This window comes from Trichomycterus rosablanca, chromosome 1, assembly GCF_030014385.1.
Source record: "Trichomycterus rosablanca isolate fTriRos1 chromosome 1, fTriRos1.hap1, whole genome shotgun sequence".
Classification (NCBI taxonomy): Eukaryota; Metazoa; Chordata; class Actinopteri; order Siluriformes; family Trichomycteridae; genus Trichomycterus; species Trichomycterus rosablanca.
The window spans coordinates 40,162,159-40,190,062 of record NC_085988.1 but is presented as its reverse complement, the minus strand read 5'-3'; the positions used below and the strand labels follow the sequence as shown (position 1 = coordinate 40,190,062).

At 39.6% G+C, this 27,904-nt stretch overlaps 1 protein-coding gene across 1 annotated transcript in view; it reads right to left on the bottom strand.

Moving 5' to 3' along the window:
• The window catches only part of nell2a (neural EGFL like 2a), a 152,706-nt gene that overhangs the window by 112,715 nt on the left and 12,087 nt on the right, over nt 1-27,904 (bottom strand). Inside the window, exons 3-5 of the mRNA XM_063001924.1 lie at nt 10,412-10,562; nt 2,526-2,699; nt 997-1,093 (exon numbers count right to left, since the gene is read on the bottom strand). Coding sequence (XP_062857994.1) covers nt 997-1,093; nt 2,526-2,699; nt 10,412-10,562 — 422 coding nt within the window. The remainder of the gene's footprint in view (nt 1-996; nt 1,094-2,525; nt 2,700-10,411; nt 10,563-27,904) is intronic.

Here is a 27,904-nt window from a genome sequence, read left to right as displayed (position 1 = left end):
CATCTAACCATTTTTTTTTATTTGGACATATGTTTTGGATTTTTCTCTGCTGGAAAACTGAAAACTTAGTTTTAGCTTCTTAACTACAGCAGTCAGATTTTAATTTTTAAAAATCTGGTACTTCATAGAGTCAATAAAGCTATGTATTGTAACAAAGTTTCCAAAGTGTTTGGTAGATAAACAGCCCCAAAACATTACCATACTTAACACTGGGCTATAGTAACAAAGAATCCACTTAAAGCTCCAATAGTGTCTTGTAAACATCAACGACTTTTGTTCTTGGTTAAAGGAATGAAAAGGCTTTCTTCTGGAACACTTTGTAAATAGTAGGTTTGCATCCCTGCCATTTGTATTTAACAATCCTCACTGTGCCTGGACGTCTGTTCTCTTTTAGGTAGATTTATTATCATTAGTTCTTTTCAGTACATATAATTTTTGTTCACAGATTTTTTTTCACATATTCAGTGTGAGATTAAGCTAATTAACTACAAAGCCATGTTTTCCTGACCATTTTTATCCATCTGTACTAAGCATGCCCATCATTCTGAGGCTGATTGCTAATAAACCACAAACATATTAATCTTGTGTTCTGCTGCTGTCTTTATTCTCCTGAAATGGAATGAGATAAACATCTGAGCACTTATCAGTGGGCGGGTGCTAATAAAGACTCGTTATGATGTGGAAATGACCTCAAGGACCTCCTTCATCTGCCAATTAACACTGGTGAAGCTTAACAACCTGAAGCAATAATTATCTCAAAGTGACTTCTGCATCTACGCACACATGCACACACACACCAGCAGTGTGTTAAATGCTTGAAAGTCAACATGATGGAATAAGTCTAATTTAACCCTGTTAGGGGAAGAGATTGAGGAATCGAAACTTCAAAAGCAGCTTATGTGCTAAAAAAAATCTGTTTTTAAAAGAGAGCATAACTGAGTGAATGCCAGCTTATTAGTGTAAAAATGAATTCTTATGAGAGATAATGGGAAATACCTTAAATAGGCCATGAGCACTGTTCCTTTGTCCAATCCAAAATGATGCATCTTCAGGGATGTCCATAAGAGGAACAGCCACTACCCTCTCATAGATTCTACACAGAAACAAAATCAGTCACAATTTCCCATCACTTCCCATCACAACATTCAGACTCAGAATGTATAAATCATACCCCAGAGGTAAATGTAATCCCCAGAGTAGGGCAATAATGGAATACGAATATTTAGAATACATAATAAGAATACAAAAAATTAAGTATTGTTATTCAGTCTATGAAATTATTTTCTTTTGAGAGTACACTTTCTTTTTCCCTCTGTTATAATCTAAATTGACATAACATCATCATTTAAATGCATGTTAGCACTTATGTCTATTACCATTAAACTTATTTGATTATTCTTGATAGGAAATTTGAATTTGTGCATTAGGAATAAAAATCTGTGGTTTGGAAACTAAGGAAATTATTATTAAAGCTTTACATGTGAAATTTTTGAATATGAGACTTTAGCTGCTCAACAGCTGCATAGTCTCTGTAGCCTGATTGTACTTTTCATGATGTACAGAACATTTTAATAGGAGGAAGATCTGGACTGCAGGCAGGTCAGTCAGGTACACGCACTTTGTCTACAAAACCATACTGTTGGAGCACAAGAAGAATGAGGCCTGACATAATCTGTCTTGCTGAATTAACCATGTACGTACAGTAAAAAATATTTCATGATGGCAGCATACATCCCAATATACGCCTCCACAATCAATGGTATCTTAATAATTACACATGTCATAGGCATTGATGTAACCACACATGTGATGTTGGCTTGGTTTTCATACATTTTTGTCTTTCTCACAGGGAAAATAGCTGAACTGTGAACTCAGAACAGCACAAAATTCCATTGTTGAACAGTCCATTTTACGTGAGCTTGAACCGAGAGTATTGGTAGTGTTTTTGCTTAGAATTGATGTATGCTTTCTCTGTGCGTAATAGACCTTAATTATCACAGTAGCATGACAATTTCTCATGCAATGGTGTTTCCAACATAGCCAAAACTGAGACTAAGATTCATGAATCAATTCTATGTATGGTAGCTGGTGAAAGACTTGAATTATCATTGGGTTATGGTAAGAAATGTTCTTTATGAGCAAAGACTCATCTTTGCAAAGACTGAGCCTTTAGTGGATCCTCCTTTTTTGCCAATTCATAATTCCATTGTCTGTTAGCAGTTCACCTGCTTATTGTGGAATGTTTCCAAACTGTCTAAGTTAAAGATTATATAATTTTTTATTCCTATTTTGCCCGTGTAAACATTTTTTGATTCTGTGTTATGCATAAATTTGTTTATAATTACAAAGTATAATCAAGTATAATCAAGCCCTTCCATGTTCTTTTGTCAGTAAGTAATTGTTTAAGAGAATTAACAAATCACAGATTCTTATTTTTTTGTTTTACAAAATGTCCCAACTTTTTTATATATATTTTTGAGTATAGACATTTCTCATGTTCTGCATATGGCCTGGGATTTATGTACCTGTTGCAGTCCACATAAAGAGTGACATGGGAGGCGCTGATGGCCACAGAGACTTTGTGCCACTGGTTGTCAGCAAGCATGTAGGGGAAGACTTCAGTGTGCGTCTGTCTTCCTTTGGCCAGGAAATGTAGACGCACCTCGCTCTTCTGCCCACTGCTCTCCAGCTCTAAAAACCTACACAGTCACAGACAAAGGCAAAAATATGCTTTGTTTATTTCCTAGATATACATAACTTGTCTGTATGTCTGCTTACTGCTTACTGTTATCAGAGACACCTTCTACATAGCTGCACTTTGTACATAATTATTAAACATGGTCAGTCTGTTACTTATTGAATAGTGTGCTGGAAAGAGTTGATCAAGAAAAAATATATATTAAATCAGACAGTTTCAAAAACAGTTTTAACCTCTTGGAACTTCTACAAGAGTATGACTACGAAGTTCCCAATCTCCTCATGGAACACCCAATCATAAGCTTTCTCTATGTACACACAATGCAACTCTTTCTGGTCCACTTCTCCATCAACATTCTCAAAGCAAACAGTGCACTGTGGTGCACTTTACTAGCATGCAACCATATTGCTGCATACAAATTCTTCCTTCCTTCTTTAATCTAGCTTCCACTACTCTTTCCCAGATCCTCACACTTTGGTTGATTAACTTTATGCCTCTGTAATTGCTACAGCTCTGCCAATCCCCTTTATTCTTAAAAATAGGAATGTTTATGCTTCTTCCCCACTCCTCAGGCATTTTTTTGCATTCCAAGAGTTGTTAAACAATCTAGTTAAAAACTGCTATCTCTCATAACCATTTCCATGCCCTCACTGTTTTGTCATTTGGGCCAACTGCTTTTCCACTCTTTATTCTCTTTATGGCTGGCCTCACTTCCTCCTTGCTAATCCAAGTCACTCTTAGGTTTACCACACAAGCAAACTATTTTACTATTACCAATATTACTTTATCATGCACTAGATTATAATATTTATAATATTGCTAAACGTTGGCCATTTCTAGTTGGAACTGATTAGGGGTGATGTGCTATAAAAGAAAACAGAAGCATGTTGTTTAATATCCTTGGCTTGATTTAAAATAGAAGGGCTTAAAGATAAAAAGATCATTATCGTCCAGCAATTCCAGATATTGATTAGGTTGGGGCAAAGACAACATAAACTTAGAAAGAAAGAGATTATCCAGTCTGCACAAACAACAGTAATTTGGCAGCAATGTATTCTAAAAAAAAAAAAAAAAGCAAAATAACAACTTATAATGTATGCTTTGCATATAAAGTAGCTTAGCGTACACTAAAAGTAACTAATCAGTCATGAAGCATGCTAAAAATGTGACTTATAACTGCAATCTTTTTGCAAAGAACAAACAAATTGTTTGGCAGCTTATTTTAATTATTATTTGTAATTAGCAGAAGTGTTATCAACAATAATGAGTCAATGTGATTTCAATTTAGTGATTTAATGTATTTATATTGCTTTTGCCATGTAGCTTTTTACAGTCAAAACTATATCAGAGAAACATTTATGGACAGTAATTTGTATAATCGCATACAGTGGTACCTTGAAGCTCAACGGCAATTGGTTCTGGGAGTGGCGTTGAGTTTAAAATACTTGAGTTATAAGGTATTTTTCCCACAAGGATGTATGGCAAACCTGTTAATGTGTTTCATGGTCCTGTAAAACTGCATATATTTGAGACTAATGTAAAATAATGGGGTTGTTTTTCACACTTACACACTGAAAATAACACAAACATAATATAAAAAACACTAAATCAGTTATAAATCAATATAGAATAAAATAAAACTGGCATTCCCTCTTTTGCACAAAGCTTAACGTGACTTATTGTACTAAAACAAGAGAGGGATTTCATTAGTAGAGAGAACTTATGATCAGTAATAATTAAGAAAAGATTAGTGTTCCTGAGTCGTTCTTTTAATACATTAAGTCATGTTAAGCTTTTTTTTTTACGATAAGCGTTTTAGACTCTTTCGGAAAAGCTGATTCTTAGAACCCTGAGCTGTAACACAAGTTTACAAGTAAAACAGGAGGAAAATCCAGATAAACACAGATACATGTGAAGCTTTCAGAATGAATTTGACAGTTATTTAACCCAAATGCAGATTCGTCTCATATTCACACTTTGAGGACGTTTTACTGCTCCGCTCAAGCTGAGTGCTGAACAAAGCAGCTGTTCATTGTTAATTCAAATTAAAAAAAAAAAAAAAAAAGCTGAACAAGTTTAGTTTAAGGTAAATGTTGAGTTTAAGGGTCGAAGGGCATTGAGTTTCAAAGATTTTGAGTTTAAAGGACGTTGAGTTACAAGGTACCACTGTACTTTCTTTCAAAGTAGCCTTCCCAATACAGGGATGAAAAAAGGTTACAATATGTTGATTTCAAGAAGCTGATAAACAGAACAACTTTCTTCCTTTACTCAATGCCCTCATACAAGTCCTGTATGATATGTAGTGAAATGTTGGAGACTTTCTTTATAATTTTATTTAAATTATACAGTCCTTTGAGGGACAAGAATGAAGATTTATTTATAGTTCGCTTTAAAGAACATCCATTAAAGGTTTACACCCCTGTATATATTGTGTTCAGGAGTTTTAGTCCCACAATTGCTAACGTGTATAAATTATCATTGATTTTTAATTTTTACAACAGCTTTATCCTGATCAGTGTCACGCTGGCCCCATTTTCCATGGAAACACTAAACATAAGGCAGGAATTCACCCTGGACAAAGCGCCTTCCATCAAGGGGCTTCGGCCATTCCATCCCAGCCCAGTAAACAAATAGCACCTGCTGAGATTTTAAGCCAGATCTTAGAATTGTGCATCTGTGTATAAAATTAACTATAAAATAATTCATATGCCTTCATTTACTTTACATTTAACAATTAAGGTATTTAGTAGCAAGTTTAATCCATACCAACCAATGATTCTGACCCAGTACACTGCAAGAAGTTAGGGTGCTCAGGCAATAATGGCAACCTGGCAGCAACCTTTACATTTACATTTTAGACATTTAGCAGACGCTTTTATCCAAAGCGAGTGACTTACAGTACTGTGACAGTATATATTGTCCAAGCAATTGAAGGTTAAGGGCCTTGCTCAAGGGCCCAACAGTGGCAACCTGGCAGTAGTGGGGCTTGAACCAGTGACCTTTCAATTACTAGTCCAGTACCAGTACCTTAACCGCTGACCACCTTAACCTACTGCCTATCTTTTAACCTTCTGACTACTAGTCCAATACTTTAACAAATGAGCTACTACTGCAATTTAAACTTTGTGTCAACAGTTTGGAGAAGGTCCTTTTCTGTACAAGCACACAAAGCTTTGACCTCAAACCCATAAAACAATGATTGCGAGCCTGATCTTTTCATCCAACATTTGTCTCTGACTAAATGCTCTTACCATTGAATGGGCACAAACTTCTACAGAAACACTACAAAATATTGCTTAGCCACAAAATGAGGCCAACCCGATATTTATGTCTATGGTTTTGGATTGAAATGTTCAACAGGCCCATATTTTTGGGCGTATAATGTAAATAAAGTTAATAGTCAATCTAATAAAACACACCTGAGCAGCTGTTTCTATTGTTTTAATTAAAAAATAACTAAAATGACATACATATGACTCAATGGGATGAGTTTTTCTATTTGTACATTATTTGTGTCCATGGGTTAAGACTTTCACTGAAACATACACTGATCAGGCATAACATTAAAACCACCTTCTTGTTTCTACACTCACTGTCCATTTTATCAGCTCCACTTACCATTACTGACTGTAGTCCATCTATTTCTCTACATACTTTTTAGCCTGCTTTCACCCTGTTCTTCAATGGTCAGGACCACCACAGAGCAGGTATTATTTAGGTGGTGGATCATTCTCAGCACTGCAGTGACACTGACATGGTGGTGGTGTGTTAGTGTGTGTTGTGCTGGTATGAGTGGATCAGACACAGCAGCTCTGCTGGAGTTTTTATATACCGTGTCCACTCACTGTCCACTCTGTTAGACACTCCTACCTAGTTGGTCCACCTTGTAGATGTAAAGTCAGAGACGATTGCTCATCTATTGCTGCTGTTTGAGTTGGTCATCTTCTAGACCAGCCATTCTCAACGCACCCTGGGGTGCCGTCTGGCTTCATCAGGGGTGCAGTCAAAAATATTCTGACGTTACTGATATTATGAAATAAATTTAAAATACAAAAAAGTCAACTTATCATGAAAATGTAGACCATTAGCCGCCTCAAAGATCAAAATTTGTCTCACACGCCCTTTTCCCCATGCTACAACGTCAACGCGGAATGCGTGCGTTGCCTATAGTGATGGCTCGTTGGCGAACGATCCGTCTCTTTTGAACGGCTCTTTAAAATGAACAAAAGGAACCGAGTCGCGCCTCTGGGAGCCGCTATATATATATATATTTATATTTATATTTCTTATTGGCTGTAATTCAACCATTCTGCTTCCATCAGTAGAGGGAATTAATCAGTCATAATAAGAGCTGTTAATTGTCGAAATTCAAATCACTTTCAGTATCGCGGAGAGAGCAAGCGACACACTCAAACTCTCAAACTCAAAAGAAGCTTTAATGGCATGACAAATAAGGACATTCGTATTGCCAAAGCAAGTTACAGAGAAATATTACAAATAACAATAAGAAAGAACAAAAATATACAGTACAGAACAGTTACATGTGCAAAAAATATAAAATAGAATAAAATATTAATAGAAACAGTGCAAAATAATAACAATAAAAATTATAGTATTTACATTAATGAGGTAGTAATAACAATCAGTTTGTGTGTGTGTGTGAGAGAGAGAGAGCTCATTACCTCATTAATGTAAATATTATAATTTTAATTGTTATTATTTTGCACTGTTTTTATTAATATTTTATTCTATTTTATATTTTTGCACAAGTAACTGTTTTGTATATATTTGTTCTTTTTAATTGTTATTTTTATTATTTCTCTGTAACTGAGCTTTGGCAATACGAATGTCATGCCAATAAAGCTTCTTTTGAGTTTGAGTATGAGGGCCATAACCGAGCTACAGAGAAACCATGCAGACAATGAGCAGTGCTAGTGGTATAATGACAAATAATTGAGAAATAAACTATAAACTTGTTTAATGATGTTAAATCTGATTGGTTCATGGTGCGTATGTTTTAAAGCAGAAACAAACACAGGCTCATCTCTTCACAAGACAGGATTTTTCTGAAGTTTAATGCAATGCAACCACAGTACGTCTCTTCCCTGTAGTGGTTTTGTGTGTTAGCAGTCCGAGGGATGCAGAGTGTAAGTTTTTTAATACATTTTAGACTGGGGTGACTCGAGATTTTGAATACTTTTAAAGGTTGAGAAACACTGTTCTAGACCTTCATCAGGGGTCTCAGGACGCTGCCCGCAGGCCGCTGTTGGCTGGATGTTTTTGGTTGGTGGACTATTCTCAGTCCAGCAGGGACAGTGAGGTGTTTAAAAACTCCATCAGCACTGCTGTGTCTTAACCACTCATACCAGCACAACACACACTAACATACCACCACCATGTCAGTGTCACTGAGAATGCTCCACCTCCCAAATAATACCTGCTCTCTAGTGGTCCTGTGGGGGTCCTGATCACTGAAGAACAGCATGAAAGGGGGCTAACAAAGCATGCAGAGAAACAGATGGACTACAGTCAGTAATTGTAGAACTACAAAGTGCTTCTATATGGTAAGTGGAGCTGATAAAATGGACAGTGAGTGTAGAAACAAGGAGGTGGTTTTAATGTTATGGCTGATCGGGGTATAGGTAAATAGGTAAACATAAAATTCATGGTGGCAAAAAGTGAAATATGGGAGAGTGAACGCATGCTGCATATTTTATTCTATCGACAGGAGCAGGGGGCTGGTCGTACATCTCTTGGGTGCAGCAAGCAGCTGAAACCCATCACACTCTTTTTTAATGATAATAAATGTGTCCATCTCCCACCCAGATACACTATGTTGTGTAATAACAGCCCAAGAGATTTACAGACTGTAGTCTGGCACACCACTATGAAACTAAATTAGTATGTTATGCTGCCTTTTATCTTTTAAGTGAAGGTGAAATTGTGCACATATGAAAAGAGATTTCACGTACGCTTTGTAAAACAAACCATGACTCTATCAAGCTTAAAAGCTGCATTTATGCAAGCTGAATGAAAAAAACATGGTAAATCCGTGAATGAGTGTTATTCAGGAGCATTACCTCTGTGCTCTAGTGAGATTCCCTATCTAGAGTGACATTAATGGAAAAAGCTGCCAGCACAATCACCAGACACTCTCCGTGTGCATACCAGCAATTTGAAGTTTTCTCAGAAGACCATGCTTAAGAGCATTATTTGAGAGAAGCCGATTACAAAAGACAGGTGCTGATTTACCTTCAAACAGGATCTAATGAGTTTTTTTTTTTTTTTCATTTTGCCTTGCAGTTTCTGACAGCATAAATCTAACTACAAAAAGAAATATCAATACAGGTTTTAGCATCATGCAGCATGCAGGATTACATGGTTGTCTGCATCTATCGACAACAATGTAATTAACATCCTTCCCAAAGTCTCTATTATGCACTGACTTCGCGGCACTGTGGAAATACCAGTAATTATGGTTACAAAACTGTAGTTGACTTCTATCTGGTTACTGCAGCTGTGCATCATCCTGCTGGGTTTTTTATTTAAGCAATGGAAATAATAGTAAAGGTGCTCGCTGTGTCCTAGAGTAGGGATATGGGTGTTGATGAAGTCTCAGTTATTCTTGATTAAATCCCAACATGAGATCTATAGGAAACCCCCAGAACATGCCGGGACCAGCAATGCACAAGCAGCACCCCACCAACTGGCACAGCCTGCACATAATGTGGATTTTCGACGTAAATTTAGTTTAAGACAGTTTAGAAGAGAAATACACCAATCAGCCAGAACATTAAAACCACCTCCTTGTTTCTACACTCACTGTCCATTTTATCAGCTCCACTTACCATGTAGACGCATTTTGTAGTTCTACAATTACTGACTGTAGTCCATCTGTTTCTCTGCATGCTTTGTTATCACCCTTTCATGCTGTTCTTCAATGGTCAGGACCCCCACAGGACCACTACAGAGCAGATATTATTTAGATGGTGGATCATTCTCAGCACTGCAGTGACACTGACATGGTGGTGGTGTGTTAGTGTGTGTTGTGCTGGTGTGAGTGGATAAGACACAGCAATGCTGATGGAGTTTTTAAACACCTCTCTGTCCCTGCTGAACTGAGAATAGTCCACCAACCAAAAATATATCCAGCCATTAGCGCCCCGTGGGCAGCGTCCTGTGACCCCTGATGAAGGTCTAGAAGATGACCAACTCAAACAGCAGCAACAGATGAGCGATCGTCTCTGACTTTACATCTACAAGGTGGACCAACTAGGTAGGAGTGTCTAATAGAGTGGACAGTGAGTGGACACGGTATTTAAAAACTCCAGCAGCACTGCTGTGTCTGATGCACTCATACCAACACAACACACACTAACACACCACCACTATGTCATTGTCACTGCATTGCTGAGAATAATCCACCACCTAAATAATACCTGCTCTGTGGTGGTCCTGTGGGGGTCCTGACCATAGCCACCATGTTTGTTTATACAGTAAATTGAGTAATCTAAAATCGTACAAAATCTGTGAGAAGATTCTGTGAGGTATAAGGATTCATTCGGGCTGTGATTCATGAGCAGAATCTGAACATGTGTGGTGTGTATTTCTGGATAAATCTTGCAATACAAGAGAAGTTGATTTTAAAATGTACAGCGTGCAACAGGCATCAAAAACCATTGTATTTTTTTTATAGAGAGTCTCCACCGTTACCTCTGCTCAGCGTGGCGGATGGAGAAGATGGCTCCGGAATTGAGCTGCTTCTGCCTCAGAGTCACAGCCACAGTGAACTCAGTTCTGCCTCTCAGCTTCTGCAGCATGCTATGTGCCATCTCCTCTGGCACCTTCACACTCCTGGAGGAACCTGTCAGGAGCCAGAAACACGAGGTGAAACTACAGACTGTGTTCAGACTCATGTTCACATTCACATCTATACTGAACTAAAAAATATGTTGGCTTCAAGTTTTTTAGTATACACAAATATACTATCTCTGTGGCAAACAGACCTTACCAGTCCATCTATTAGTTTAGAGGAGAGGCAAAATTAACAAAAATAAGGGCACATCCATGATCAAAAGTAAAAACACAGGCAAACATTAAAAAACTAGAAAACTGAGTACAATAATTGATAGCAACAGGGCTGGATTTATGAAGGTGACATGGAGCAACATGAATCTGCACGTATCTGTATCTAGCATCAGCATTTAATTTAACAAAACTCAAGGTCAGTACACCATAATCCTAACATAACGCCATACAAATATTTTCACATTAACAATACATATCAGAATGAAAACTCTAATTCAAAACATACAGATCCCACCTGAGGTTAGAAAGTAACCTAAATTCAGCAGGACAAACACCTGGCAAAATGGCTGAGTATGATTTGCAACTGGTTTCGCGAGGAAGAAGTAATATGGCTCATGCACCAGTTTTATATGACACACACAATTTTTCATTCAGTGTGGGGTGGGCACGTTGGCTCAGTGGGTAGCACTGTCGCCTCACAGTAAGAAGGTCCTGGGTTTGATCCCCAGGTGGGGCGGGTCTAGGTCCTTTTTGTGTGGGGTTTGCATGTTCTCCCCGTGTCTTAGTGGGTTTCCTTAGGGAGCTCCGGTTTTCTTTCACAGTCCAAAGACATGCAGGTGAGGTGAATTGGAGATACAAAATTGTCCATGACTGTGAACTGATGAATCTTGTGTAACAAGTGACTACCACTTCTGTTCATGAATGTAACCAAAGTGGGTAAAACATGACGTTAAAATCCAAATAAATAAAAATAAATAAATCATTCTGTATGTGAGCAAACTGTGTCCCTAAAGTGGCATAAACAATAATCTAACCCATTATGTGTTGGGTTAAAACGACAAAGTAAGCAGCCACTACAATGCTTATACACTATATTGCCAAAAGTGTTCACTCATCCAAATCATTGAATTCAGGTGTTACAATCACTTCATTGGCCACAGGTGTTTAAAACCAAACACCTAGGCATGCAGACTGCTTCTACAAACAAAGAATGGGTCGCTCTCAGGAGCTCAGTGAATTCCAGCATGGTACCGTGATAGGATGCCACCTGTGCAACAAGTCCAGTCGTGAAATTTCCTCACTACTAAATATTCCACAGTCAACTGTCAGTGGTATTATAACAAAGTAGAAGCGATTGGGAACGACAGTAACTTAGCCACAAAGTGGTAGGCCATGTAAAATGACAGAGCGGGGTCAGCGGATGCTGAGGCGCATAGTGCGCAGAGGTCACCAACTTTCTGCAGAGTCAATCGCTACAGACCTCCAAACTTCATGTGGCCTTCAGATTAGCTCAAGAACAGTGCGTAGAGAGCTTCATGGAATGGGTTTCATCGGATGCAAAGCGTCGGATGCAGTGGTGTAAAGCACGCTGCCACTAAACTCTAGAGCAGTAGAGACGTGTTCTCTGGAGTGACGAATCACGCTTCTCCGTCTGGCCATCCGATGGACGAGTCTGGGTTTGGCAGTTGCCAGGAGAACGGTACTTGTCTGACTGCATTGTGCCAAGTGTAAAGTTTGGTGGAGGGGGGATTATGGTGTAGGGTTGTTTTTCAGGAGTTGGGCTCGGCCCCTCCAGTGAAAGGAACTCTTAATGCGTCAGCATACCAGGAGACTTTGGACAATTTCATGCTCCCAACTTTGTGGGAACAGTTTGGGGATGGCCCGTTCCAACATGACTGCGCAACAGTGCACAAAGCAAGGTCCATAAAGACATGGATGAGAGAGTTTGGTGTGGAAGGACTTGACTGGCCTGCACAGAGTCCTGACCTCAACCTGATAGATCACCTTTGGGATGAATTAGAGCGGCGACTGTGAGCCAGGTCTTCTCGTCCAACATCAGTGTCTGACCTCACAAATGCGCTTCTGGAAGAATGGTCAAAAATTCCCATAAACACACTCCTAAACCTTGTGAAAAGCCTTCTTAGAAGAGTTGAAGCTGTTATAGCTGCAAAGGGTGGGCCGACATCATATTAAACCCTATAGATTAAGAATGGGATGTCACTCAAGTTCATATGCGTGTGAAGGCAGACGAGCGAATACTTTTGGCAATATAGTGTATTTAATATTACATAAGCCAAGACGCTCTCTGTTCAATCTCCTTTTGACTGCCAGTGAAGGAAAGTCTGATAACTTTTATTTCTGCAATAGACTTTTTGATAGGTAAAAAGGTTGGACAGAAACCATATGTAGCTATGTTGGAGGCAGCCGTTAATGTATTCTTATATTTGTATAATTTTTATTGCAAAGCCTATGTGTAGCTAAGTAATTTCCATTTTCCTATTGCAATATCAATCTCCACTGCATCCATGCCACCCACACTGGCTAGCACATGCCTCCTCCAACACGCGTGAAGTCGCTGCCACTTCCTTTGTTTATTGGCCAGCAGACAATTCTTACAGAAAGCCCCCAGTTTTTTCCCTCCCTCTGGCAAGGCCAACTGTTTCTGTAGAGTGCCCAGCCAGGTTGATGGCACTTTATGGAAACCTAAGTCTCCCTAGTGATAAGCTAGCACATAGAATGCTGCACCACCCATATTCCTGGCTGTGTTTGTTTTTTTGGCCTGTTATAAATCGATCTATTTTAAGCATGTATCCTTTCACTGACTGTAAAAAAAACCAGCTTAAATGTGGGAAGATGAATGTGATTTGCCAAATGACCTCAACATTAAAGCTGGTACATAACTATTTTTAAACCTAATCATATATAAATCTAATTATGACTGTATATTTTATCAGTTTTTAATATTAATTTACATTCATGGCAGATGCTGCAGCACCTCTCAACAAATGTCATGACACCACAGGGTGCAGAAGCATTCACTTTGCGAACACATGTGGTATAGCACAAAACAGGTCAGGATAACAAAAAAAATGGAAGAGCGGAACACACTGCTGCCAAGATAATTGGCTGTGACTTGTCTCTGTGTTCACTATCTTTTTTCACTCCCATATCTCGAAAAAGACCCTTAAAGTCTTTTGCGACAACTCTTATCCAGCACACGGCTTGTTTGAGGTGCTGCTCATTCAAGAAGCAGCAGATATAAAAACAGAACCTACTTTGTTTCTGTAAAAGTGTTGAAAACAGTTAGTGCTAAATCCTTAAATCTTGTCTTTCCTTTCTTGTCTGCCTGTTTTAGTTTATCTTTTAATTTTTTATGCTCTGTGTTCCCTAAGCTGCATTGCACCTATTTTTATGAAACACTGTTGAAATGGCAATATGTTAAACCATTATTATTTTGTTTCCACATAACATTTTTATAACATTAGGCCTTTTGACTTCCACATTCATTTTATTTATCTTATCTCTTTCACAACGACTTAGTTCAGGTCAGTTGAAATAATGTTTTCAGGATGTAAAGCCTTCGTGAAAGAAATACAAAATTACACAGTGGATTCAAAAATGACTTATAAATGACTTTAAGCACGCTTTACTGTGTTAATGATTTGATTGGTTACAATAAATGCATACAACTTCTATTTCTGCCAACCAATCATCCATAATGACATCATAAAGTGAAAACGTTTTTAATAAATAATTAAAATCTAAAACTAAACTCTCTTATTCACAAAAGTATTCAGATCCTTTACTGAATGCTTTGTAGATACTTGAAGACTTTTTGGTAACATTTACAGCTGCAAGTCTTTTGAAAATCTTTCTGGAGACGGGGGTAGCCTAGTGGGTAGAGCTATGGGCTATCAATTGAAAGGTTGAGAGTTCAAATCCCAGCTCTGCCATACAGCCACTGTTGGGCTCTTGAGCAAGGTCCTTAACTCTCTCTGCGCTCTGACCCCAGCTTCCAAACGAGCTGGAATATGCAAAGAAAGAATCTCGTTGTACTGTACCTGTGTACATGTATATATGACAAATAGAAACATTCTATTCTATTCTACAAGCTTTGTACAGCTGGTTTCGATCAGTTTATCCCATTTTTCATGGCAGATCCTCGTAAGTTCTGTTAGTTTGTGTGGGGTATGTTCAAGTCTTTCCATAGATGTTTGGTGGAGTTTAAGTCTAGACTTACCTAGGTTGGCTGGGTCACATTTAAGGGCTTGTTTTGACTGCATGCTTTGGGTCAAAGTCATGTTACATTTATTGTCTTGAAAAGTTTTGCATGCAACCTGTAGGAGGTTTTCTTCAGGGTTGTTCCTGCAATCACACACCGATCAGCCATAACATTAAAACCTCCTCCTCGTTTTTACATTCACTGTCCATTTTATCAGCTCCACTTACCATATACAGGGGTTGGACAAAATAACTGAAACACCTGTCATTTTAGTGTGGGAGGTTTCATGGCTAAATTGGACCAGTCTGGTGGCCAATCTTCATTAATTGCACATTGCACCAGTAAGAGCAGAGTGTGAAGGTTCAATTAGCAGGGTAAGAGCACAGTTTTGCTCAAAATATTGCAATGCACACAACATTATGGGTGACATACCAGAGTTCAAAAGAGGACAAATTGTTGGTGCACGTCTTGCTGGCGCATCTGTGACCAAGACAGCAAGTCTTTGTGATGTATCAAGAGCCACGGTATCCAGGGTAATGTCAGCATACCACCAAGAAGGACAAACCACATCCAACAGGATTAACTGTGGACGCAAGAGGAAGCTGTCTGAAAGGGATGTTCGGGTGCTAACCCGGATTGTATCCAAAAAACATAAAACCACGGCTGCCCAAATCACGGCAGAATTAAATGTGCACCTCAACTCTCCTGTTTCCACCAGAACTGTCCGTCGGGAGCTCCACAGGGTCAATATACACGGCCGGGCTGCTATAGCCAAACCTTTGGTCACTCGAGCCAATGCCAAACGTCGGTTTCAATGGTGAAACATGTATTGTTCTCTGATGAGTCCACCTTTACTGTTTTCCCCACATCCGGGAGAGTTACGGTGTGGAGAAGCCCCAAAGAAGCGTACCACCCAGACTGTTGCATGACAAGAGTGAAGCATGGGGGTGGATCAGTGATGGTTTGGGCTGCCATATCATGGCATTCCCTTGGCCCAATACTTGTGCTAGATGGGCGCGTCACTGCCAAGGACTACCGAACCATTCTGGAGGACCATGTGCATCCAATGGCGGTGCCGTGTATCAGGATGACAATGCACCAATACACACAGCAAGACTGGTGAAAGATTGGTTTGATGAACATGAAAGTGAAGTTGAACATCTCCCATGGCCTGCACAGTCACCAGATCTAAATATTATTGAGCCACTTTGGGGTGTTTTGGAGAAGCGAGTCAGGAAACGTTTTCATCCACCAGCATCACGTAGTGACCTGGCCACTATCCTGCAAGAAGAATGGCTTAAAATCCCTCTGACCACTGTGCAGGACTTGTATATGTCATCTCCAAGACGAATTGACGCTGTATTGGCCGCAAAAGGAGGCCCTACACCATACTAATAAATTATTGTGGTCTAAAACCAGGTGTTTCAGTTATTTTGTCCAACCCCTGTAGGACCACTTTTTAGTTCTACAATTACTGACTGTAGTCCATCTATTTCTCTACATACTTCTTTAGCCTTCTTTCACCCTGTTCTTCAATGGTCAGGACCCTGACAGGACCACCACAGAGCAGGTATTATTTAGGTGGTGGATGATTCTCAGCACTGCAGTGACAATGACACTGCATTAGTGTGTTAGTGTGTGTTGTGCTGGTATGAGTGGATCAGACACAGAAGCGCTGCTGGAGTTTTTAAATACCGTGTCCACTCACTGTCCACTCTATTAGACACTCCTACCAATTTGGTCCACCTTGTAGACATAAAGTCAGAGACGATCACTCATCTATTGCTGCTGTTTGAATTGGTCATCTTCTAGACCTTCATCAGTGGTCACAGGACACTGCCCACGGGGCGCTGTTGGCTGGATATATTTTTGGTTGGTGGACTATTCTCAGTCCAGCAGTGACAGTGAGGTGTTTAAAAACTCTATCAGTGTTGCTGTGTCTGATCCACTCATACCAGCACAACACACACTAACACACCACCACCATGTCAGTGTCACTGCAGTGCTGAGAAAGATCCACCACCTAAATAATACCTGCTCTGTAGTGCTCCTGTGGGGGTCCTGACCATTAAAGAACAGGGTAAAAGAAGGCTTAAAAAAGGTATGTAGAGAAACAGATGGACTACAGTCAGTAATTGTAGAACTACAAAATGCGTCTACATGGTAAGTGGAGCTGATAAAATGGACAGTAAGTGTAGAAACAAGGAGGTGGTTTTAATATTATGGCTGATCGGTGTATGTCCCTTAATTCATACCAGTCACCTCATATGTCCCTAGATTTATGGATGACAGCAGGTTCTCCTTTTACAGCTCTTTTAGAATGACTTTCTTACATTCCTGACAAGGGCTTTTTTGATCAACCGCTGTGTATTATATGGCTGCACCACCTGTGCTATAATTTATTATCTTAAATTTCCATGTATGTAACAGTATAAAACAACAGTTTGATACAAAACTATGTTGGTGCACACAACATTTCACAGGGACTGCAAATGCAGGCAGTCATTTTTAAACTTATAGACTTAGATGGACTCCAGAACACATTCAAACTGATAATCTTAAAGTTTTTCATGTGAGAAAAGAGCAAGTTGAGCGAGTTTTAATGGTGCTTATAAATTTTTTCCTTGCCTTTCTCCTACATGTAGACTCATATGCATGCTGTGCTGTGTCTCTGCCACTTCATCAATAAATTATAAGGTTCTTCAGAAGCGATCACATCAAAGAGCTCAGTGTGGCAGCTCAGGGAAGCCTTGACACACTTTAGAGATCCAGGCAGCCCACTACAACAGCACTGTCTCCTCAGTAATGTTCATGCTGTTCCAGATGGTGAGGCTGTCCAATTAACATAATGCACAATGCAAAAAAGTAATATGACAAAAAATAAGCATGACATGAAAAGAGAAACAGTGAGAAAGTTTTGGTGCTACAAAACACCACCACCACAAGTTTTTTATCATGTCGTAAGAACTAGTAAGCTAAAATAACTAAAGCACTATCAAACACTGTCATACAACACTCTACAATTAAGCTTATCCACATTATAGACCTGACATGTAACAATCACTTACATACGTACTCATGTTCATCAGGTTTGAGTTTCTCCACTGGGGAAGCATTTAGCACTTTAGTAGTGTTTGTGTGGGTTGGGACCAATGACTTTAAAGATTCACATTAACCACACTGTGTCTGTTTTGTCTATTACTGAGAACCAAGTTGGCCATTTTCAGCTTTGGGTAGGCCAAACATGACAAATTGTCATTTAACTAAAGCATTAGCTATTATACAATTGAAATTGGAATTGTTTTCCAAGTCTAAATCATCCCCATCATAACTAAAAAGCAGCACATGCACAAATAAGAGCATTTTATATGATGTATGCACCAAGACAGCATGTGTGCATATAGTGTGTACATTTAAAATAAAATACATTATATACTTGAAACTTTGTGACAACAGTTAAGACCCTTTTCCTTTTTCAGCCTGACTCGGTCTCTTGAAACAATGCCAAAGGTCTAAAAAGACAGGGTTTGATGATTTTGGTGTTTTAAGTATTTCAGTGGCCTACACAGAGCCCTAACCTTAACACCATAAAATCATTGGAATAGGCGCCCAGGTGACACATCGAGATATTCCACTAGCGCACCATAACAGAGATTCTGAACTACTCGGTTCGAAACTCGGCATTGCCACCGGTCGGCTGGGCGCCATCTAGCGGGCATAATTGGCCACAATATCTGCTAGGGCGGGACGACCGGACTATGTGTGGGTGGGATTTTCATAAGCTGTGTAAGGACCCTGATTGGTGGAAGAGATGCCTGTGCAGAATGCAGGGGCGAGAAGAGGACGGCTGTGCATGTGTCGGAAGGGAAGTGAGCAGCAACATGGGTGTCCCTCAGCAGCTGAAGAAAAATTGACTGCGCTAAGTGAAGAGAAAATGCATTAAAAAAAATAAATAAAAATCATTGGAATTAATTGTCAATTTTAGACAAGGCATTCTTGTTCAACCTCACAAATGCTTTTGTCAATGTATGCTCCAAAATACCAACAGACACACATCACTTTTTTGTTGAATAAGTTCCTAAAAGTGGAAGCTGTAATAGCCAAAACAGTAATAGTAACGCATATAGTTCTGGCACGGAAATTCCAATAAATTAATAGTTAAGTGTCCACATTTTCCTTCCATAATGTGTGTATGTTTATGAACATTTGGAATACCAATGTTTGTCATTTGGGCAGGTCCAACAATGCATGAATATACACCGATAAGCCATAACATTAAAACCACCTCCTTGTTTCTTCACTCACTGTCAATTTTATCAGCTCCACTTACCATATTAAAAGCACTTTGTAGTTCTACAATTACTGACTGTAGTCAATCTGTTTCATGCTTTGTTAGCCCCCTTTCATGCTGTTCTTCAATGGTCAGGACTCTCCCAGGACCACCACAGAGCAGGTATTATTTGAATGGTGGATCCTTCTCAGCACTACAGTGACACTGACATGGTGGTGGTGTGTTAGTGTGTGTTGTGCTGGTATGAGTGTATCAGACACAGCAGCGCTGATGGAGTTTTTAAACACCTCACTGTCACTGCTGGACTGAGAATAGTCCACCAACCAAAAATATCCAACCAACAGCGCCTCGTGGGCAGCGTCCTGTGACCACTGATGAAGGTCTAGAAGATGACCAACTCAAACAGCAGCAATAGATGAGCAATCGTCTCTGACTTTACATCTACAAGGTGGACCAACTAGGTAGGAGTGTCAGTGAGTGGACATGTTATTTAAAAACTTATTTAAATACATGCTCTGTGGTAGTCCTGTGGGGGTCCTGACCATTGAAGAACAGGGTGAAAGCAGGCTAAAAAGATATATAGAGAAATAGATGGACTACAGTCAGTAATTGTAGAACTACAAAGTGTTTCTATATGGTAAGGGAGCTGATAAAATGGACAATGAGTGTAGAAACAAGGAGGTTTTAATGGTATGGCTTATCTGTGTATATAGTAGTATTAGGCCTAAAGCACAAAAATGCAGCACTAATGCTTTCAAAAATTATTTCTGAGGAAAACAATAATAACTACAAATAGTTAATGATTTTATACTAAAGGAGACACGATGAGTGCTCAATATGGAAAAGTCGACCATTTTAAACCACCAGGGCACTGGTCTGCTCTACCTGACTTTAAAGAACCATCTCCAGCCTTCCAGTAGAGAAACCTTTCATCTTAACACAAAACCACAGGATCTTCACAAGAAAGAGAGCAGGACAAATGAAGAACAGTGGGGGGAGAGAAGTCCAGCTGATCAGGATTTTCAAAGTGCATCCAAAAATGGCCGTATCCATAGAAACATCTCCTCCCATATGGTTCAGCCACTCCCAGTCAAGAAGCTAGGTCAATTACCTCTCTAACATAAACAAAAGAGGAAAGATGAAGCCATAAAGATGGACGATTCATCCTCTTTGATGGCTCATGCTATGCCACTCTCTTTCTCTGGCTGGTGGACCTTGCCAGGTTTAAATCAATAGTTTCACTACACAAGACACAGGTCAATTAGGTATTGGCAAGAAGCTTTAGTGGGTTACCACCTGCTCTCAATGAGCCACTGAGACAAATCAGAGACAAAACCCAGGGCTCAATGCTCAGAAGACCAATCAGTTAGGTAATACCATTTTAAAGCATTGTTTCAAATGTTCAAATGTATACAATTGTGATTTATACTGTCTTCATTTGGAAAATATTTACATTTCTCAAGTCCTTTAGAAGCAATAGACCCAGAAAGAAGTCTATTTAAATAGACCTGGCACAGAGATCCTGAGAAAGAAAATCACAAAAGGACAATAGATCAACAAACTAATCTTTTTTACAGAGCACAGATTTATTGGGTTGGAATAAAGCTGTAATGAGCCCACATGCCATGGAAATAAGTGGCGTGACTCGGTCAGCAGAAGGCACTGATGTTGGTCAATAAAGCCTCAATTTATGTTCCAGTTTATTCCAAAGTTTATTCAGGATTTGTTAGCACAGTTCTAAAGAAAATTAGCAGATCAATACCATAGTTATATTTACTTACATCTTATTTCCCCCCTGATTTTGAAATTTGATGTGAACATTAACTGAAATTTATGCATTAAACTGCTGCAAAATTGCTGGCTGAAAGAATAATTACATGAATAAACAGACTTACAGTCCGTGCCTAATGTCTATCATCATACCTCCCAGCCCTAACCAACATCCATTACAAAAATTCAATAAGCATTGGTTTAAGAAACCAGACTGTATGTAAATGTAAATGTATCTGGGGTGTTTTTCTCCTGCATTGACCATGGCTCCCTCAGTAAAGGGCACCTTCAAACCTACTGGGAAGGGACTTTGAGCCACAGGTTTTGACGGATTGTCCTGTAATAGCCTGTACTGGAAAAATCTTTGCTGTAAGGGTCATTCAGATGTCATCTGGGCTCGAGAAACTAGCATGGATGTCTAAGTTAATCACACTGTCCACTGAACTAGACTAGCTTGTAATAAATCTTTGTGAGGAAGAATCAGACCAATTCCTGAAAAACAGTGTGTCTTTTGGGTGGGAGTGAGCTTTCAACCAACTGCTGAGAAATACATAACAAGACTCTCCTCTTTTTACTGTCTATGTGGAGTTGCATGTTATTTCCCAACAATTAAAACCATTCCAAAGATGAAACAGCAGCGATAACAATTACCCCTTACTATGAAATAAGGTGAATGAGTAAGTAAGCAAGTATGCAGTCCCTAACAATAGGTCATCGCCCTGTCCAGGGTGTGTTCCCATCATGTCCACTGTTTGCTTTCAGAACAGAATTAATAAACAGATGGGTAACAAATTAAGAAATTAAATCCACAGATGGGTGACAAATTAAATAATAAATTAGGAATTAAAATCTGAATCAATTAGTCTGTATAACTGGCAAATGTTATAAAATGAAAAGTAACTAAAATATATAATGTCCAAAGTAACATCTACTATGTTATAAAATAGGATTCAAATTGTGATGCATTAGACCCATAAACACCCCCTCGTTTCCTTATATGACAGAACATTCTATCCTGTTAGAACTGGCCACTGTTCCATTATCCACAGGGGTCACTAAATAGTTTAATAATAAGGATGTTATTGATTAACGATTAACCAATAATAACCATAAAAGAAGTCACTGTTCGATTAATGTTGTAATTTAAATTCATTTCCAATAGCTGACAGATGACTATAATTAAAGAATCATTGATGCGGATTTTGCACACACTGTAGCAGCTTGGACTGTTGTGACTGTTGCGCTGTAATCATGACTGAAACAGCCTAGCCATTGGGAGGTGCATCTGTCAGTGAGCTCTCAGTGCTGGTACCAAGTCAGGATAAAAAAATTACCATGGTCACCATTTAATATCATTCTTCCCCCTTTCTCTCCTCTGATGGTGGAGGAGATCTCTATCACATCACTCCAAAATCTCCTACTGGGTTATGATCTAATGAATGCAAAGGCCAGAGCACATGATAAGGATTTGTTTAGATTAATTGTTTAATCAAATCTTTCGCCGCTCAGGTGGTGCAGCGGTAAAAACACACGCTAGCACACCGGAGCCGGGATCTCGAATACATTGTATCTGAAAGAATAATGGCTGAAATGGCTGAAAAAATAATGACATGAATAAACAGACTTACAAACTGTGCCTAATAAAGTGTCTGTCGATGTCTATCGTCATACCACCCAGCCCTAACCAACATCCATTACATACATTAAGTGTGCATTGGTTTAAGAAACCAGACTGTATCTGGGCTGTTTTTCTCCTGCATTGATCATGGCTCCATCAATAAAGGGCACCTTCAAACCTACTGAGAAGGGATGAGAAAGGACCCATGGTCACCATTTAATATCATTCTTCCCCCTTTCTCTTCTCTGATGGTGGAGGAGATCTCTATCACATCACTCCAAAATCTCCTACTGGGTTATGATCTAATGAATGCAAAGGCCAGAGCACATAATAGAGATTTGTTTAGATTAATTGTATAATCAAATCTTTGGCCGCTCAGGTGGCGCAGCGGTAAAAATGCACGCTAGCACACCGGAGCTGGGATCTCGAATACGTTGTATCGAATCTCAGCTCTGCCATCCGGCTGGGTTGAGCGGCCACACATATAAAGGTGGGGTAGCAGTAAGCCGGATAGGGACTCCTCGTAGCTGATGCAACTGCGACCTCTGCTGGCTGATTGATGGCGCCTGCACAGGGGCAGGGAAGGCGTGTGTTGATCAGGGTGTGTCTCTCCGTAAACAGGGCTGATCCGCATTAGCACTCACCTAATGCAAATGAAAAGATGCATACAGGTGCTGCCCACATGTCGGAGGGGGAATGGGTTAGCTTTGTTCTCCTCAAATCAGAGCGGGGATCGGCATTAGTGGAGAGGAAGCGTGATGCAATTGGGCAGTTGGACGCGCTAAAAGTCGGGAGAAAAAAGGAAGAATATGAATAAACAAAACACAAAAAAAAAAAATCTAATCTTTCAGTGATCATTTGTACTTCCAGGCACTGTCATCCTAGAAGATACCACTCTTATCAGAATAAACTGTCAGCATACTGACCAACCAATCAATCATAATAACTACGAATTGGTTTGCAATGACCATTGCTTTAAGGCAGGGGTGCACAACATACGGCCCGCGGGCCAGACACGGCCCGGCAAAACTCTCGATCCGGCCCGCCAAATGAAGTGCTGATGCATTTTTAAATAAATGATGCTGTCACTTTAAATTCACCGGGTAATTCCATGAACTTGTGACTGAAAAGTAAATTATGTAAATACAAGTTACTTTAGCGGTACCATGTTTGTCCAAACCAAGTACGAGTAAAAAAAAAACCTGATTTTATGTAACTGTATTTAGGGCTGGGCGATTTTCATGATTAATTCGGTTCATTCGAATGAACGTTTTCACACGATGTTAGAAATGTGACAATCGCGATTGTTTACATACTTTATATTTTTATTAAAATACCAACATGTCAAGAGGCAGAAACTGACCAGACGCTCGCGGAATATAAATCAGGGAAAGTTTGATATCAAAAGGGCGAAAACAGTGTACAAAATCCAAAACCAGAGGATAAACAGACAGGCAGGAAACGGAAGACAACAAGGATCATACACGGTAATGGTTAGATTCAGAAATAAGGACAGCAAACACGATCTGCAAAACTTCACAACGAGACTCAAACAGAAGAGTTTAAATAAGATGCGCATAGAACTGAACACCGCTGAACTGGTGAGTGCGATCAGGATTGGCTGACCCTGGACATGTGATAGTCACGTGACAGTCCGGGAAAGCATGGGAATTGTAGTCCATATTGTAAGACGCAGAACGTGCCCCATCTATCCACCCCCCAGTCACAAGAGGACAAAATCAAAGATGAGCTGACTGCTTACTTGATGTCCCCTAGTGTAGATACTGATACAGACTCTTTAAATTATTGTTAATTATTGTTATATTGTTATTGTTATAAAGTTTGAGTTCCTTGAAAGGATAATTAGGTAGTGCTGTTACTATTTTTGCACTTCTGCAGTCTTTTAAATCAAAAATTTTTTAATTGCATTATACAAAAACAAAAAAAAAACGCAATCGTAATCGAGAATCGATAATACATTTGAAAATATCAATATCACCCAGCCCTAACTGTATTACAAATTCAAGTGGACAGGTCTGTAAAAATGAAATTTGTGGCCCTCTGGTTTAGGTGTTTATGTGAAATCGGCCCTTGGTAAAAAGAAGTTGTGCTTTAAGGGGACTGGTGGAGCCGAACAGTACCAAATTAATGTCCCCCATGGGAACTGTAATGGACTACTGTTTCTTTGCCAATTTATGTCTTTTACACATGTGTGCATAGTTGAAAGTTATAAATTTACATACACCTTAGCCACATTCATTTAAACTCAATTCCTTAAAAAACAATTCCTCACATTTTTCCTCACATAGTATTGTTCCCTCGCTTAGGTCAGGATCACTACATTTTAAGAATGTAAAATGTCAGACTAACCCTAGAGACAATTGTTTATTTTAGATTTGTTGCTTTCATCACATCCCAGTGACTTACACATGGTTAGTATTTTGTAGCACTGCCTTTAAATTATTCAACTTGGCTGATGTCTAGAGATGTTGCTTCAATATCTCTATGTAATTTATCTTCCTCATAATGCCATCTATTTAGTGAAATGCACTGCAGCACAGCAAAACCACAACATGATGCTGCCACCTCAGTGCTTTACAGCTGCAGTGTTCTTTGGCAAGCCTTTCCCTTTTTCCACCATACATATTAATAGTCATTATGCCGAATAGTTCCATTTTTGTTTCATCAGATCAGAGGACATTTTTTTTAAATAGTAAGATCTTTGTAATGTGTTTATAAAATAAATTACAATATTTCAACTTGAAGGATGATCCTTTTCTCTTCCAGCATATCTGTGCCCCTGTACACCATGCAAAGTCCATAAAGACAGGCGCCCAGGTGGCGCAGCAGGATATTCTGCTAGCACACCAGCACCAAGATTCTGATTTCCATGGTTCAAACTCGGCATTGCCACCGGTCAGCTGGGCACCATCTAGTGGCCAGAATTGGCAGTGCCTGCAGCAGACATTGTTCTGCTAGGGTGGGATGACCGGACTATGTGGGTGGGGTTTTCAAACACTATATAAGGACCCTGATTAGCAGATATCAGGCTGCACGTGGGTCAGAGGAGGCGCGAGCAGCAATATACCCACCTTGACTGCAATCAGAGATCCCCCAGCAGCGGAAGACAAATTGACTATGCTAAAATTGGAAGAAAATGGGAGAAAATGCATAAATAAAATAAGGGAAAAATCCATAAAGACATGGGTTGATCAGTTTGGTGTTGCCAACACTGAGCCCTGACTTCAAAGCCATTAAGCATGATCGGGATAAAAAAAATCAATTGCAAGTCAGGCTTTCTTATCCAACATCAGTGCCTGAATTCAACTTGGATTCACAGCGGAGCCTTAAAAAGCAACTCAACATAGCTGCATATGGCTTTGGAGTAGGATGTCTAACAAGCTCCTGGTCATGTGTCCACATACTTTTGGCCATATAATTCATATACATTTGGAGTTTTTGTACAAAAGCATAAAGTACAGAAAAGCCATAGAGAGTTTGTCTGACATTGAAGGATGCCTTTATGCTAGAGATGTCAAAACTCAATCCTTATTTCACCCTTATTTAAAACATCTGACTAAAGCAAGCAGCTACAAACCAGTTCCTTCATCGGCCGAATTTGAAGTGTACAGGGTAAAACAAATCTCTGTAGGGATTCACATGAGGCCCTGTTTTACATCATAACACACACACAAGTCCAACAACATGACAGTTTACATTTTCCCACTTGGTTAGGCCTCTGCATTTATGCCACCTGCCCCAATTAGGAGAGGTAGACAGGCTGAGCCTGGCCAATTTTATCCCACCAGTCCCTCTGGCCTATCTAAATGTCAAAGAGACTCCCACTGGTGCATTTACATATAAAGCTTGTTTGGCAGTATAAGCGTAGTTGGCATGCACAGTAAGAGGCTATTTTGGAACTCCACATTAAACTCTTATGATGCCATATAATTGTCATTTTTATAAAAGTGTTTAAAAAAAACACAGAAGTCTTTTATTCTCAAGTGAATTAAGACCTCTTACTCAATATGTTGTAAAAGCTCCTTTGGCTGCAATTACTACTGAAAGTCCTCTTGGATACAACTCTTCGCACACAAAGCTTTGCACAACTGGATTTGGGCAGTTTAGCCTATTCTTCTTTAGGTTTGTTTGTTTATTAGGATTTTAACGTCATGTCTTACACTTTGTTTACATTCATGACAGGAACGGTAGCTACTCATTACACAAGGTACATTAGTTCACACAAAGTTATACTGAACACAGTCATGGACAATTTAGTATATCCAATTCACCTCACTTGCATGTCTTTGGACTGTTGGAGGAAACCAAAGCACCCAGAGTAAACCCACGCAGACACGGGGAGAACATGCAAACTCCACACAGAAAGTACCCGGACCACCCCACCTGGGGATCGAAGCCAGGACCTTCTTGCTGTGAGGTGACAGTGCTACAGATGTTTGATGGGGTTTAAACCTGTGCTGGGCCACTCAGAGACATACAGAGACTTTCCACTCCAGAGTTGTTTTGGCAGTATGATTCAAGTCACTTGCATGTCAAGTTAATTCAAATTTATGTCACACCATGTTGAAAAATGAGCTTGCATGCACTCTTGAGCAAATTTCTTTTCAATGTTACGGTGTTTGGCTGCATTCATCCATCCCTCATCTAATTAGTCACCCTGTCCCTGCCACTGAAAAGCTGGCAACACCAAGTTTTGTCAGAGACATGGTATTAGCCAGGCGATGTGCAATGCCTTTTGTTACCAGACTTAATGCCTTCTGTTCCATTTCCCTTTCGCGTAAAAGATGCCATCAGGATGCACAGTTGAACGATGCACCTCACAACTTACAGAAGTTGGAGGATTTGGACAGCATATTAGGTGGTTGGTTTTAATGTTTTGGCTCATCCGAGTGCATAAAAACAATGAAGTCGATAGGTTGAAACATACTGAGTTATTTGCTAAACTATGTCTGTCCTTGATCACATACTGTGTACTATGTAGGGCTAGAGTACTAATAATACTAATTAGTTCAGCTCTGGTTTGGGACACAGCCAAAATGAAAGACGTGGGTTTTTTTCATATACTTGGGCTAGCCTGTCATTATGGGATCGCAACAGATATTGCATACATTTTTCTCATAATAAGAACAAAAGGCAAAATGTTTTAGATGCACAAAGAAAGCGCCAGCAATGGGCACGTGAGCATCGGAACTGGACCACGAAGCAATGGAAGAAGGTGGCCTGGTCTGATGAATCACGTTTTCTTTCACATCACATGGATGGCCGGGTGCGTGTGCGTCGCTTACCTGAGGAACATATGGCACCAGGATGCACTATGGACAGAAGGCAAGCTGGCGGAGGAAGTGTAATGCTTTGGGAAATGTTCTGTTGGGAAACCTTGGGTCCTGCCATCCATGTGGATGTTACTTTGACACGTACCACCTACCTAAGCATCGTTGCAGACCATGTACACCCTTTTATGGTATTCCCTGATGG